The sequence below is a fragment of the Diabrotica virgifera genome, chromosome 4, assembly GCF_917563875.1.
Source record: "Diabrotica virgifera virgifera chromosome 4, PGI_DIABVI_V3a".
Classification (NCBI taxonomy): Eukaryota; Metazoa; Arthropoda; class Insecta; order Coleoptera; family Chrysomelidae; genus Diabrotica; species Diabrotica virgifera.
In genome coordinates this window covers 258,282,882-258,299,740 of record NC_065446.1, presented here as the reverse complement: position 1 = coordinate 258,299,740, position 16,859 = coordinate 258,282,882, and the positions used below count along the sequence as shown (strand labels likewise).

Genomic DNA, 16,859 nt, shown 5'->3' with positions numbered 1-16,859 from the left:
CGGAGAGAGCTTGTTTATATCCACACCATATATGCTCATTTTTTTTGTATTGAACAGTTCTAAAACTCAGTTAGTCATTCCAACTTTAAGTAATCAATTCAAAAGGAGAAAAGTAAATTTTATTAAATTTAGTATGAATAAACAATAATTTATTTAAATAATTTTTTTTTGTTAAAACAAGGAGACATCAGAATTAAAGCTTGATTTATTAAGTAAGAAATTGTTGCAACAAATTTAGATTTTAGTATTTTTTTTTCGAATCTTATTTATACGGCATATTGGATAAATAAATAATAGATTGATTACATTTATATGATATTGAATGTGTTTAATTTCCCTGTTTTATCCTGGAAGGAGTAAGCAACTAGAGATACTAGAAGCCACAAATCAAAGGTATTGCGTCGAATACACAATTAGCCCTGAGAATAAAGTTTATTAGAAAATTTAATTTGAATTTGGTTTTGTTTTTACATAGGCAGAAATTAAAATAATTGAGTAATTAATTAAATTAAGAATTTGCTAATCAATCTAATAAAAGATATAAAGTAGAGCATAACAATACGTACACAAAGATACAAATCAATTAACAGAAATAGATAAAAACAATATTTTTTGCTGAACCCTCCTTTGCCTCCCTCGGTTTCTTCCAATGTTCTCTACACTACGCTACTCATTTTACGCCGTTGAGACATCTAGTCGGTGGTGGTCATCTTCGGCTTCTTTTAAAGTTATTGGGCATCTATTATATGATTCGTCTTATACACTCTCCGTCTGGTGTTCTAGCTAAGTGCCCCGTCCAATTCCACTTAAGCGTCGTGATTCTTTCGATAACTTCTTGAACTTCTGATCTTTGACTGATTTGTTGGTTTGTTATGTGGTTTCGAAGGCTCATGTCCAGTATTGCACATTCCATGGCTCGTTGTTTAACCTGACTTTATTTGCGGATTTGTACGTCGAAAGATTTATAAGAAGAGTGACAGGTATTGCAAGACTATATACAGACAGAAATGAAGAGGTACGACAAGAACTATCCTATATGTTACGCTCAAACTCCGAATTCGGACAATGTCCGAAATTTCTACTCACATCGAGATGTGTACAACGTGAATTACCCACGTCGCGGAGTGAGAATTTTATTCGGACATCGGCCGAAGCGAAATACCCAGAACGCGGTGTGGGTAAACGAAAGTACTCAATTGCCGAAATAAACACGTTCACCGGCGATTAAACAAAACCATATTACCCATAACCCGACGTGGGTAATCTCTTTTACCCACTTCGGGTTGTGGGTATTTCTAGTTTGCGCAAACGCCGAAATCCGTTTCTCACGGTTCAGACGTGCAGGTCGAGACATGTCACCCCCTCACTGTAATCAGTGAATAGGCCTACTGTCTATTTTCATTAGCATATGGGGAGAAACCTGGTATTGTACCCTCGGAGATCTCTGGGAAAATTTCCACTCAAAATAACAAAATTCAGTTTGGCAACACTGTGTGAATGTTGATAGTAACATATCCTTTTTAAGATAAACAGAAGTGTAATTTAGTCCAGACAAATTAATATATTTTTTTGCCAACAAAAATGAGATTTTTCAACCAAATAATGTTTCAAATATGATGTGCAAAATAATTTTTAATTGGATTCTGCTAATGAGCTTGCTTTTTTTGTCATTAAAGTAGAAAAAACTAGAAATTTCACTCATTAAATAATTATCGTCTTAATTATTTTAACTGTACTAATATCCGTCGGCTAATTCTGAATGATTAATGGGCTCTTAAAACATTTTATCTGTGGCCGCTTCTGGACTATCTTAAAAATATCGAATTTCATTGATAAAATGCGCATATCCCACCGATCTTCGCTTCGACCATACCCTGCAGATGTACCTCTACCATATATTGGCTCTTAACACAGGGAAGTTCGTTAAGGGGGGCCCGAAAAAGAAAATCAATCCTTGAAAAAACTCAAAATTGTCAGATTAAGTTAAGGTAAGTTAAGTACATGCAAACGAGTGTATATTTCAAAAATCTGACGATTTGAGCCGGGCGTAAGGAAATGGGCGAGTCCGAAAGTTTCACAAGAAAAAAGCGAATATTTCGCGAAATGAATGACAGGTCGAAAAACTAAAAAATATGTGCTTAGTATTTTTTAAAAATCTATCGAATGATACCAAACACAACTTCCCACGGAGAGTGGTGGGGGATAAATTTAATATTTTAAATACGAATCCCGCGATATTTCGCGAAATGAACATCAGATCGAAAAACTGTAAAACACACTTATTCAATATTTTTGAAAAATCTATCGAATGGCACCAAACACGACCCCCACGGAGGTGGGGTGCGGGGTTACTTTAAAATCTTAAATAGGAGCCCCCATTTTTTATTGCAGATTTGGATTCCTTACGTAAAAATAAGTAACTTTTATTTGAAACATTTTTTCGAATTATGAAGAGATGGCGTTATAATCGGAAAAAACGATTGTTGGAAATGGAAAATGAAATTAAAAAATGGCAAGCGCCCACTAAAATGGAAAATTTTATTTAACTTTTTTTGGTTTTAGGACCTACTCTTCACAACCCAATAGGTCCCCAAAGCGCTTGAGTGACTGCACATTTAGCATACTTTACTCCGCTACTATTATACACAAGCAGTTTTCTAGTCCGTCTCACCTTGACCATTACATTGACCTTACAGTATAAGGAACATAGGCAATTAAGTCCTTATGAGAGTTGTTAGCGCGGTGATGTCGATTTTATCAAAAAGAATGTTATTGTTCGATTGTAATCGAACATTAGAGAGATTAAATTAAAACTGTTTTAGAAATACAATCTACAATTTTATGATTCATTTGCGTAATAACTATATATATCAAATAAACTTAAACGCATAACACTTTTAATTTAATCTCTCTAATGTTCTATTACAAATTATTTTTGATAAAATAAGCATCACCGCGCCAAACACTCTTATAAGGACTGCATTGCCTATGTTCCTTATAGTGTAAAGTCAACCTGAGACGAACTATAGAAACGAAATCCAGGTAGCTTCCTAATAAACTTAATAATAACATCGATGTACCTGATGAACAGCTCAATGTCCATATAGAAGCAATGATGTCATCCGGGTTCTACCAAGGTTTCATCAGATGTTGATGCAAGAAGAACTGTTCGGGTAAATCTTGCAAATGTGTAAAATCAAATAGTCCAGAAAGCCACTGCGCATCCGCTAGGAAAAATATTCTAATTCGGATTTTTTGCACAATCTTACTAAAAAAGGACTCCTTTTAACAAATTTGCATGTTGCCAGGTCCAAAAGGTGGTCAAAAATTTTTTAAACTTTTTTTTTGTTTTTTTCCCAAAAATTATTTTTTTGCATGGAAAAAAGTTTTTTTAGATTTTTTGGATCATTCCAAACAGAAAAGGTCTTTAGTGACTTTTCTCTAAAAATGATAGTTTTTGACAAATAAGCGATTAAAAATTGAAAATTTGCGAAATCGTCCATTGTTAACCCCCAAAAACTATGTGAAAAACTGAAAATTTGAATGTGGCCAAGGTAGGTGGATATTCTTTAAACATCGATTGATGAAATCCTGAAGAGTTTTTTGCAATACAATATTCAAAACTCCTTTGTTTTTTAATTGCTATTCAAGCGTGCGCGACACTATTTTCCACCGACCGTATGGTGCAAATGAAAGGAATAAATTCGTTATTTCGTAAAACGGCGACTTTAAGGAAAAATCCCGAAACAGGTCGATTTTTATTGTTAAGTTATGATATTGTGGCATATATGGTATACTAGTGACGTCATCCGTCGGGGCGTGATGACGTAATCGATGATTTTTTAAATGAGAATAGGGGTCGTGTAATAGCTCATTTGAAAGGTTCTTCAATTCTCTATTCAGTAATGTAAACATTTACATAATTATTTATACAGGGTGTCCTTCTACTTCTTTTTTTGTCAAATAATTTAATTTGATAAAAAATTTTTGGACACCCTGTATAAATAATTAGGTAAATGTTTATATTACTAAATAGATAATTGAAGAACCTTTCAAATGAGCTAGCACACGACCCCTATTCTTATTTAAAAAAATCATCGATTACGTCATCACGTCCAGATGGATGACGTCACTAGTATACCATATATGCCACAATATCGTAACTTAAAAATAAAAATGGATCTGTTTCGGGATTTTTCCTTAAAGTCGCCGGTTTACGAAAAAACGAATTTATTCCTTTCATTTGCACCATACTGTCGGTGGAAAATAGTGTCGCGCACGCTTGATTAGCAATTAAAAAACAAAGGAGTTTTGAATATTGTATTGCAAAAAACTCTTCGGGATTTCATCAATCGATGTTTAAAGAATATCCACCTACCTTGGCAACATTCAAATTTTCAGTTTTTCACATAGTTTTTGGGGGTTAAAAATGGCCAATTTCGCAATTTTTCAATTTTTAATCGCTTATTTGTCAAAAACTATCATTTTTAGAGAAAAGTCACTAAAGACCTTTTCTGTTTGGAATGATCCAAAAAACCTAAAAAATCTTTTTTCCATGCAAAAAAAATAATTTTAGGAAGAAAACAAAAAAAAACGTTTAAAAAATTTTTGACCACCTTTTGGTTCTGGCAACATGCAAATTTGTTAAAAGGAGTCCTTTTTGAGTAAGATTGTCCAAAAAATCCGAATTAGAATATTTTTCCTAGCAGATGCGCAGTGGCTTTCTGGACTAAAACATAAAATGCAATTCTAAATGTCAGGGTAGCACTTCTTGTGCTAACAAGTAAAGTTAATATTTTCTGAAAAGAACTGTAATAAACATTGAAAGTGGTACATGTATGAAAAAGAGTCAAATAAAAGACGTATATCTTATGTATGAAAACGTTTAATTTTTTTCCATTTTTTAATAATAAGATACTTGTATTTTACTGTTTAGTTTTTTTTTAGTTAAAATAAATGGAATTTCAAGGAAAACTGGATTTTATTTTACTTGTTATTATGGAATTAGTGTAGGGTATGGTTGTGTTTTGAGGCTTTTCGGTGTTTGCGCAAAATACCCACAACCCGACGTGGGTAAAATATATTATCCATTTCGGACATTGCCCGAATTCGGAGTTTGGGTGTAACATATACAAGGATATTTTCTCGATTATTGAGAAAACTAAAGAGTACAAAAAAAGTGTAAGACGCTGTTGAAAATTGTCATTGACTATCAAAAAATATTCCAGAAGTATAAAAAACTTATTTGTTTTATTAGCAGACACAAATGATCAGAAAATATGTACATATTTTGTACCACTCTGTGATTTCTGAGAATATATTTGAAATATGCAAAATTCACATAGGAATATAAGAAGCATTTCACAATATTAATAACCAAAAATAAAAATAAAAAACGGTATAAATATCTTTATAAAAGGAGTGGTGTCGTTATGAAGATTTCTTTGTTTCAGAAGAACTACAGTTTTGGAAAAAAACTAGACAAACACAATTGAGCGGATATATAAAGAAGAAATGATACAAAAATAAAAAGGAAACAGAGAAGCAGCAGATTTTGTAAGTTGAAATATGAAGGGAAGAGACAGAGAACGTTTAACCACAATTAAAAGGAGAAATACATCATTTTTGGGACACATACTTAGAAATGATAAGAACGAGTTGTCGCAGCTGACTATGAAAAGTAATATCAAAGGAAAAAGGGGGTAGGTGACAAACATCCTGGCTGAAAAACATTCGCAACTGAATTGGGTTAAACACACAGACGCTTTTAAGAAATGCAGAAGATAGAAACGAATTTGCGATGATTATAGCTAACCTTCATTAGTGAAGTCGGTATTAGAAGAAGAAGAAATGTAAAAAATACGGGTAAAAAAGAAAGAGGAGTCTAAAAGGAACATCTTACAAACGGTGGAAAGTGTTTAGATACTAGATAATAAAGCACAAAGTTTAGTATGTTTACATTATCAAAAAAATATTGATTTTATAAAGTGATTTCCACTTATAAAGTTCTAAGAACAGAACACTTATAATAGGTTTCGAGTACCAATTTTGCTCGATTAAATCTCAAAGTTATTTGCATTATCTCCTTGTTTGGTTCAATTAACATCCTCAAAAGTTCAATCGGAAAAGTGCTCTCAAAGCTATGACGAATTTATAAGAACAGAGATAAGCATAAACAACTGTCTACAATAAGGGTAAGAACAGAACAAGTGGGTCGAGGTGGAGGTGTAGGTCGCGGTGGATGCTACTAGTTAAATCGCGATCGATGTCGACAGCACATAGCAAGGAGGTCACCTGCGCTGTCAGTCGAGCTAGAACCACTATCAAGTGAAGTAGTTTAACCTTCCGCTACCGGAGGGGGTACAGATTGTACCCCAAATTCGATTTTTCATGAATAATTTTTAAAAATGTTGGAACTTTGTTTAACTGTTCTAGTTACTTCTTCATTGGGATGTGTAAAAGCATATCCAACCATTTGTTTTCAATTTGACATATTTTTACCTATGAAAAGTGCAGCACTGTGCTTGGGGTACAAGTTGTACCCCCTCCGTCAACCGCGGTACAGTTCATTGCGGTCGACGCCACTGACTAAACCAGACGTTTTGCGCACGGCACCAAACCTGTTGTTTGCAATAACACACAAATCAGTTGTGTGGATGACTTAGTGCTAACATACCGTTTTAGTTTATCCATTTGTGACTAAACGATTTACCGATATGTCGAAAAAAATAAAGTTAGACCTTCGGAAAGAACAGGATCGTGAAACTGCAGTGCAGTGGTTAGAGGAAAGTGATGATGATTACCTTTCTGAAAGAAATAGTTTATCGGATGATTCAGAATTAGATGATAATTTAGAAGTAGCGGAATATGAGCCTGAAATTCTGCAGGTAATTTTTATTTTTGTTTTATGTACGATATTTCTATCTTGAGTTTATTATATTTTAGCCATCTGAGAGCGACAGTAATGATTCTGATAAACCAGTTTTGGGGGCAGTAGATTCCACATTTATTTCCAAGAATGGTACAGTTTGGAAAAATCGTCCTTTACGAAAAACTAGATGTCGCACAAAAAACTTGCTCGAAAAACCAGGGCTTACAGAAAAATCTAAATGTCGCTAAAATTAGTGATTGCTTCAAATTATTTGTAGATGAGAAATTTGTAGAGATCATCGTCAAATGTACAAACCAGAAAGCGGAGAAATACATTCAGGATTGGAATGGGAAAAATCCTAATAAAACAAGAACCTGGTTGCCCACTGATTCAGTGTAAATTTATGCGGTCTTGGGACTCTTGATTACGGCGGGTGCGCTAAAAGCCAATAGGGAACCAGTGCACTTTTTATGGTGTCGAAACCCTTTGTACAGTCGATCTATTTTTCCGGCTGCCATGTCATGCGACCGATTTCTAGATATAATTTCACTTATGCGATTCGATGATTTGAACACTAGAGAAGAACGTAGAAGTTCTGACAAACTAGCAGCTTTTAGGGAAGTGTTTACAAAGTTTGTAGAACACTGTAAAGAAAGTTTTAAGTGCCACTCTCATCTAACTGTTGATGAACAACTTGTAAGTTTTAGAGGTAAGTGTCCATTTAGAGTCTACATGAAATCAAAACCAGCCAAGTATGGCATCAAAATATGGGCTCTAGTTGATGCAACAATCACCTATGCTGCTAACTTTCAGATTTATACTGGAAAAGATGGTAACAAACCAGAAAAAGACCAGGGCAAAAGAGTAGTACTTGATTTGGTCTCATTTCTAAAAACTGGTTATGGCATCACTATTGATAATTTATTTACCAGTGTTCCCTTGGCAAAACAACTCCTAGATCGACAAATAACATTATGTGGAACACTTCGAAATAACAAGCAGGATATCCCTCCAGCCCTACTACCCAATATTTCTAGACAAGAAAAGTCCTCAGTTTTTGCCTTCACGGAGGAAATAACACTGGCGTCTTACGTTCCTAAAAAGAATAAGGCAGTAATTTTATTGAGTACAGAACATAACGACGATAAAATTAGCGGAGAAGAGACGGACTATAAGCCAGACATAATCTTGCATTACAATTCTACAAAAGGTGCCGTAGATACTATGGATAAGATGGTAAATGAATATTCTTGTAAAAGAGCCTCTAAGAGATGGCCATTTGTTTTGTTTCAAAATCTTCTAGACATTGCAGGTCTGAATGCATACATACTGTGGACGACAAAGAATTCCATTCGTGCGTATGAAGCTTCTCACAGACGCAGAGAATTTTTACTAAACCTGGGTCAAGAACTTATAAAGCCCCATGTCGATAGGCGACTACAAAGTCCACAAAAATTCCATAAGCGAATTATAAACGCGATGTACGAATTATGCCCACCGCCACCAAGGGAGAATCGCGAAAACGACGCCACCATCTTGAAATCCTCAGGGCGATGTTTACTTTGTCCACGCAAGAAGGACCGCAAAGGCAGAAAAACGTGCAATTCTTGTAAATTCTTTGTTTGTGCTGAACATCAAACAACCACAACAATTCAAACAATAATATGTACAAAATGTAAAGCTAATCAAAAAAACGATAATTAATTTTTTCAAGACACCATATGTTTTTTTATTGTTACTTATATTCAATAAAAAATACTTGTATTTGTTTTAATTACATATGTTTTAACTAAAATTATTGCATTATGTTAATATTTAATCTATAAAAATGCATGGGGTACATAATGTACCCCCTCCGTCAACTACAAAACAACTTGACCCTTCGGTAGCGAAAGGTTAATGAAATTTTAATGACAAAAATACTGTGCTTTTGCGATATTGTGTCAGTCAGGTGATGATAGTGATGAAACGTCAGCTGTAAATAATCAGATCCTTCTTTATGTTTCAAAAATTTACTGAATATAATTACTTTGGAAATTCAAAAATAAACTGAATACAGAAAGGGGATTATATTATAAAAAGTATCAACTCAGATAGCGCAGGTAATGATAACTTGGCTTCGAACGGACCAATCACAGGGAAGCATCCTTGTAGGCCGCGCAGTAGACATCCATGTAAAACAAACTCATTTGATTTTCAAAAGCATCGATGTAAATCTCCTGGATGGCATCGCGCTAAACCTCCATCGCGACTTACCTGCTCTGTTCGCTTCCATTCATTACAATGTGTTTGTTTTACATGGATGTCGACATCGACCGCGACCGACACCTCCACCTCCACCGCGACCTCCTTGTTCTGTTCTTACCCTAAAGCCACGGTTTGTTAGAACAGTGAGCGACGCACAACTCACAGTCAGTCGAACGCCGCGCACGTCAGTCCAAATCAAAGGATTGGCTTCTGTATGTTAACGGATTGTTAGGTTCTGCTGAGTTGCGCGCTCTGAAGACCGACAGCAGTGTACGTCGACGGTGTGCGCTGGAATCAGCTGGGGTTTGATTTGGACGCAAACGTTCAGCTGAACTCACGGTGTACAATGTACAATATGGTGGTAAACTAATTTAATTCAAACAGAAATAAGTTTAGATGATTTGATATATTTTAAATTGCACAAAGTAAATGAAAAAGTCACTTGTATTAAATTTATATTATTAGTATTTAATTGGTATTTAAATTAGTTGGTATTATTACTATTACTTATTAAAGTGAGGCATGCATTATAATAAAACAACGTTGATACAAAATAAAGTGTATCGTTATTATTCAACACGTAACACAATTTTTTTCTTGCCATATTATACAGATCCCTGATCACTATTATAGTCCAGGGTAATAAGGTTTTTCCCATGACACTCGAGCAGCCAGGGTACTGAAGCGTTTTTTCGACAGGTAATACCTATATGAGCAAATTGTAACTATTTCCTGCGTAGGTTCTGGCGGCCATTTTTATTTATAAACAATTAAGTGTCAAAAAATGGCATTTTTCCCATTTTTTTTTCAAATCAATGGAAAACAGTGAAACTTATGGTTTTTCTAGTACAAATATCATTGAGATTATGGAAAAAGCTTTAAAATGGCATATTACAAAGTTTAGTACACTCATTTATTGTTAATATAATTGCGAAAAAAGGTCGGAATTGCAAAAAAAATTAATTTCGCAATATCTATTGTAAAAATTAGTGTACAGATTTGAAATTTTTGTTATATAAGTGTTCTTTGGTGCTTAATATGTGATAAAAATTTCAAAGCGATTCATTCAATTGTTTAAATTTTATTCAAATTGTTTATCCCAGAGAGCATTTTTTTGCCATAACATAAGTCAGAAAAAAATGACGTTGCAGCCATTCCACAGGTGTCAAATGAAAGAGCATGAGTTATATTTTCAACTTGGTTTAAAAAAAGCGAATAAAAAATGCATTTATTAGTAATAAATAATTATGCAAAAGTATCGTAAATCTTTCCTTATAAACTTTTTATTTTGTTATATAAGAAATTATATATATTTATTACAATTTTTTATCAATTATGATATCAATAACATTACTTGGTAGTTGTGCACTAAAAACAGGGTAAAAAAGTTAATTTTTTTGGAAAAAGTCATTCAAAAAGTTTATAAGGAAAGATTTACGATACTTTTGCATAATTATTTATTACTAATAAATGCATTTTTTTATTCGCTTTTTTAAACCAAGTTAAAAACATAGCTCTTGCTCTTCCATTCGACACCAGTGGAATGGTTCTAACGTCATTTTTTTCTGACTTATGTTATTGCAAAAAAAATGCTCTCTGAGATAAACAATTCGAATAAAATTGAAACAATTGAATGAATCGCTTTGAAATTTTTATCACATATTAAGCACCAAAGAACCCTTATTTGACAAAAGTTTCAAACCTTTACACTAATTTTTACAACAGTTATTGCGAAAATATTTTTTTTGCAATTCCGACCTTTTTTTGCAATTATATTAACAATAAATGAGTATATCAAACTTTGTAGTATGTCATTTTAAAGCTTTTTCCAGAATCTCAAAGATATTTGAACTAAAAAAATCATAAATTTCACTGTTTTCCATTGATTTGAAAAAAAAAAAGGGAAAATGCCATTTTTTGACAGTTAATTGTTTATAAATAAAAATGGTCGACAGATCCTACGCAGGAAATAGTTACAATTTGTTCCTATAGGTATTACTTGTCGAAAAAACGCTTCAGTACCCTGGCTGCTCGAGTGTCACGAACAGGGTATATTTTTGTCTTATTACCCTGGCCTATTAAAGTATGCTTTGATTGAATATTTATTACTATTCTATTTTCATATTTTTAAATATGTACATAGTTCTCTGTTAATTGACCTGTTTTCAAGTCAATACTTTGGGTAAATATTCAAAGAGAAAAGCAGGTTGCCTTTAACAAAAGATACTATAAACCTTTCAGTAGTGCCCTTCAAAGACACCATATGCTTCACGGGAAGCGAACATCTAATTTGTATTACTATTGTATTATACGATTTATTACTCCTGGTTCCTGTCGCCAGGAGCCAGAAATATACACTTGCTAAGTCTCTTTACTTCGAAACCATTTTGGTCAATGTAATTGTAATATAAAATACAAATGGTCAATAACTTCCACATAAGAGAAATTTCCAAGAAATTTCTGACATTTACATTTCAGTCTGACAAGGAGTCTCCTAACCGAAAACAGTCAATGTCTAAAAACAGAAATTTCTCATTAATGAGTGAATTAAAAATGGGACGAGAGGAACGAACCACTTTGATTGAAAAACTTGTTAAAAAGTCGGAAACATCATCGACATTGGCTCAAAAATCAGGTGATCCTTCTATACACATGTTTTTTGAAGGTGTGGCTTCCACAGTATCGAAATTTCGTACGATTGAAAAGGCAAGAATAAAAGCTGAACTCATGAATATTGTTTCGCGATATGAAACTGAGCTGGCTGCAAATTAATTAGGTATATGAATTGGTTCTATTCATAACATTGGTTCCTATACATAACAAATATTTCTTGTGACCAAAAAATTCTTTGGAACCCAATATAGGATCTCAGTTCGTGCATTCGTTTGTATTTTCGCCAGAATCAATTTATAGCAATGCAGAAATGTAAGATACATTTATGATATACATTTTTAAGAAGTTTTCTTTTTTGTACTTAAACACTGTATTTTTATTTTTTCTCTAAATAAAAAAAACTTAGGTAGATACTTCAAAGTTATGCTTAATTTTTCTTCTGCAGAAATCGGATGTTGTCTTCTGTTGTAAGGTTTTTTAGTAATTTCATCCCTTATAAATTGTAATACAGTTTCAAATAAATCCCTGGACAGTCTAAATCTAAAATATTCTCGAATTTTTTCCTCGTTCTGAAACAATCTTATTTCCACTGTTCATTTAAATGCACATGAAAACATTTCGTTTACATTTTTATTTCTTATATTTAAATGTAGTATTATTAACTCTTCTTCCTCCTCCTCTTCTAGGAGTAATAAAATGATTGCTTTGATTTTGTCAGAATTCATTTTTATACGTATACCCTTCGTGATAGCAAACGTCAAACTGAAAACTGAAACTATTTTGAGAGCGACAGAATGAATATGCTAACAAACCGACCCAGTCAAATCTGCCGTGCGTCGAGTACAACAGATTCTGCTGTACGCGTATGCCGTGCGTCGCTCACTGTTCTAACAAACCATGGCTTAAGAGTGTATAGATAGAGGAATCTAGTATCTTCCTTTCGAAGACGACCAGACGATGTTTGTATATTTTGGAGATATACCATGTTTCTGACTCATATGTCAGCATCATAGGATGAGTATTCTGTATACAATGTTAGTTTGGTTTCTTGGTTAAAATTTCTATTTTTTAGCTGCCTGTTTAGCTAAAAATTGGAACTGCTCGCTAGCAGTGTCCTTCGTTTTACTTCTTCAGATGTGCCTTTACCGCTTGTTTTGACAGAACCCAGATATGTAGTCAGTTGCCTTTTTGTCGATCTCAACATTATAGTGGTCTATACTGTTATTTGCTATGCAACAAGTTTTGTTCGGTATTTCTAGCTCTATCTCTGTTATTTGCAATCGAGCCAACATTTTGGTTACTTCCTCATTTATTTTAAGGCCCATATTTTGTGATAACATTAAAAAGGTGGATACCATCCCTTTAAGTCCTCGTGTGGTGCGTGCAATCAAATCCAAGTAGTCAGCATAAGCCATAACCTGCGTTGATTTGTTAAAGAGAATCTACGCCAACCCCTCATATATTTTAAAAGCTTGTGACAGGTCACTAGGTATTAAATACAAAGCAGATATTACATAAATACAAATGCAGAGTGCAAATTTTGTGCTCTGCAGATCACTTTACTCGTAGTAAAATTTACATTTTATCTCCTTTATCTCATGAAAATATCTAATCCAAGAAATCAAGTAGACAATAATTATTTGTTTTTAACTATAGTTAAGAACTGTTTTTAGTGCATACTCAAGTTTTACATTATAGCAATCAATTTTAAGGACAATTAGCAAAAACTCTTATCTTCAAAATTTCTTGTTCTTCCCGGTGGGCGAATTTTTGATAATTATTCTAATAATTAATTGACGCCGAGATTATTGCAAATGATGTTTGTATTATACTTCATATATGTGTGTGAAATGGTAAAAACATTTTAGTCAAATAAACGGAATAAATATTTGATATCTCATATTTGCCTCAGTCTAGGAAAATACAATAAAAAATTTTTGCCGGGTTTAATAAAGGTCATTTAAAAAAAATAAAACAGAAGAGAAAACATTCAAGTGGTATAAGCATTCAAGAACAGCACATTTTGTCTATGTTTTTGTCTTTAGAATTTTGACTAATTTTTCATGTCTTACTTAGTTAAATGCTTTTTCAAAATCAACGTAGCAAACATGCACATCCACATTCATATCCATTCATATTTGAGCTATCACATAAAAAAATAACGATTCTCTAGTTCTTAGATCGTGTCTGAACTCAAACTGACTTCATCTATTCCTTCTTCCAGTTTTTTTATTAATTTATATGACCATCTATTATCTTCAAAAATAAAGTTTAAATGTGTATGAGTATTTTTTTAACCAACGTGAGGACTTGAAATTTGCAGATGATATGCCTTTTAACAGAAAAAAGACCATCCCACTCAAAACTGAAAAAGTAGCAGAGAAAGGGTAGAAGGTCGGACTTAACATAAACGTCAGGAAAACTAAGATAATGAAAATAAATACACCACGAGAAATGGGAATATCACGGAGAAGCACGGAATTAGAAATGGTAGAGAAATTTAACTATACTTGGGCAGTATTTTGAACAACAAAGGAGGGACGGAGGAAGGCAAAGGAGTAAAACGGAGAAAAGGAATAGCTCAAAACGCATTCAATATGTTAAGGAAAATGTGCTATTCACGTAAGATGACAAGTAAAACCATGATACGATTATTCAACAGCAACGTAAAGACTGTGCTACTATACGGAGCAGAAACTTGGAAAGTGTCCAGAAAATGTATCGGACAGATCCAGGTGCTTCATAAAGAAATACCTAAGGAAGATTCTTAGCATTTACTGGCCAAATCGCATATCAAACCAAAAGTTATGGACAAGGAACCAGAAAGCTATATCTAGGACAATAGTTGGAATAGAGTTGGATGGGGCACACACTAAGGAGACCTGACACAGGCATAGCGAGGCAAGCCCTAGAATACCCACCACATGGAAATGGAAGACCAGGTAGACCCGTAGAAACGTGGAAAAGAAGTGTCTAGAAAGAAATGAATGCTATTGGGAAAACCTGGACAGAAATAAAGATCAGTGCAAAAGATAGGACAGAATGGAGGCAGACAGTTGACGCCCTATGCTCCGCGTCGAGTGAAGAGGAATAAGTAAGTATATGAGTATGTAAACCAACATTACCTGCAACGGCTGAGGCTACAGCTGCCACTGCAAACGACACACACACAGCAGGTCCAGCTACCTCCTTTGCTACAGAGCCGGCTAAAACGTACACTCCTAAACCCAATGTGGCTCCTACTCCCAAAGTTGTCAGATCTAGTAGTGTCAGAACTCGAGCTAAGGGACTCTCGCTCTCTTCGTCATCGTTGGATTTCTTACGGGTCAGAGCAGAAAAAAATCTGGAAGCCATCTGAAAAGAAATACAAAGGTATCTTCAATAATTATTAAGACAATCTTTCCAAGAATATTAAAGTCAGCAAAAAATTCTTTCAATTCAACTTATGGGAAAGAATTCCTCAAATATTTAAAACATTTGCCTTTATTAGGAAAGGCTTTGATAAATTATTTTATCAAGCTTATTGCTTACGATGATAGAAGAATCGTTCTAAATTTACTAAAGTTTTATTACGCATTACATCAAAATATATTGCAAGTAAAAATAGAAGGAAAACGGAATCTAGGCCGTAGAAGAATGTCATGGTTGCGGAATTTGAGAGAGTGGTTTGGCTGAACCACTAATGAACTTTTTAGGTCAGCTGTAAACAATGTCAGGATAGCCTTGATGATTTCCAGTCTCCGATAGAAGTGGCACCAGAAGAAGAAGAAGAAGAAAAAGTTTTATACAATATGTTTTTCTGTGATTATTTTGTGGACGAAATGCTATCCAATGAACGAACGAAAACCATCATACCGTGTAGATCCAGTTGAATGGTACCATGTAGAATCAAACTCGTCAGCCTATTTAACTAAAATAACACTTTTCTCATTACTAAAATGTACTCTTCTTCTTACGGTGCCTATCCGTTCTAGATGTTGGCGAGTAGCATGGGTATCTAACTTTGCTTGCTGCTCGGAATAGTCCGGTTGTCGATGTATTGAACAACTTTCACTTTCTCAGGTTTTGAAGTCAAGATATTCTTCTTCTTCCTGGTCCCCTTTTTCCAAATACCTTGTCTGAAGAATGAGTTACAAGCCATATCTCTGTTCATTCCTCATATAATTTATTCTTATTTATTCTTAATAGTTTTGTCCCCTTCGTGTCATAAAAATATTACTGGGCAAAGGGTACCCCCCGTTAAGATAAGCAAAATGCCCCCGCCACAGCCAAAAACATAGATTTTTAGATTTAATTTTTTTTAGTTGGGTTGCAATTGATTTAAAAATTTCAAAAAATTCACACGTGTAGCTGAGGCTTTTACAAAAAAAAAACGTCCATTTTATGGACCCATAGGTCGAGTGTACATAACCTCAAATTTTTGAAGTTATACTTCTTTACCGGCGATATGAGGGTGAATTTTTATATGTTAAAACCTATGATCCCGGCGTATGCGCATTATAACTTTGTTCTGATTGGATGTTCAAATGACATGTCAAAAATTATTAAATATGGCGGCTGTGGCACAGCTGTAGTTAGATTACTTATGGTTGTTGCGTTTTAAAATTTGTGTGAAAAGAAACAACAAACAAAAGTTAGTTAATAGTTATACTGCCTTTTTAAATAGTTTTCATATACCTATATCTTTGGACTTTTGGACTATTTTGGACAAGGAAAACTCATTCTAATTTGGTAAGTAGTTTTTATTAAAATCATATTGTAATTATACATTTGGATTAGGTTGAAATAGAGTAGAGCGTCGATTATCCGAACTAATTGGGGGACATAGGTGTTCGGAAAACCGATTTGTTCGGATAATCGAACTACAATATATTGATACATATCTATGGTCATACATATTTATCCACAAGTGAATAAAAGCCATATTTATATACCTACATATTTATTTATATCTTGATAATGACAACTAGCAACTAAACAAAAAAGTGCAGTCTTTGCAACAACATAATTATTTTTGGATACAATATTGAAGAAAATTGAAGATATTTTAAGCGTCAATTACTAACGCTTGCTCGGTATTCGAGTGCGGGACGCGGGAGTCGATAGTTCGAATAAGCGGTCGTTCGGT

General features: G+C 33.9%; 1 protein-coding gene across 3 annotated transcripts in view; it reads right to left on the bottom strand.

Moving 5' to 3' along the window:
• The window catches only part of LOC126883389 (cationic amino acid transporter 2), a 162,326-nt gene that overhangs the window by 71,379 nt on the left and 74,088 nt on the right, over nt 1–16,859 (bottom strand). For all 3 annotated transcript variants that reach the window (XM_050648918.1, XM_050648917.1, XM_050648919.1), the window contains exon 2: nt 14,857–15,085. In XM_050648918.1, coding sequence (XP_050504875.1) covers nt 14,857–15,085 — 229 coding nt within the window. The remainder of the gene's footprint in view (nt 1–14,856; nt 15,086–16,859) is intronic.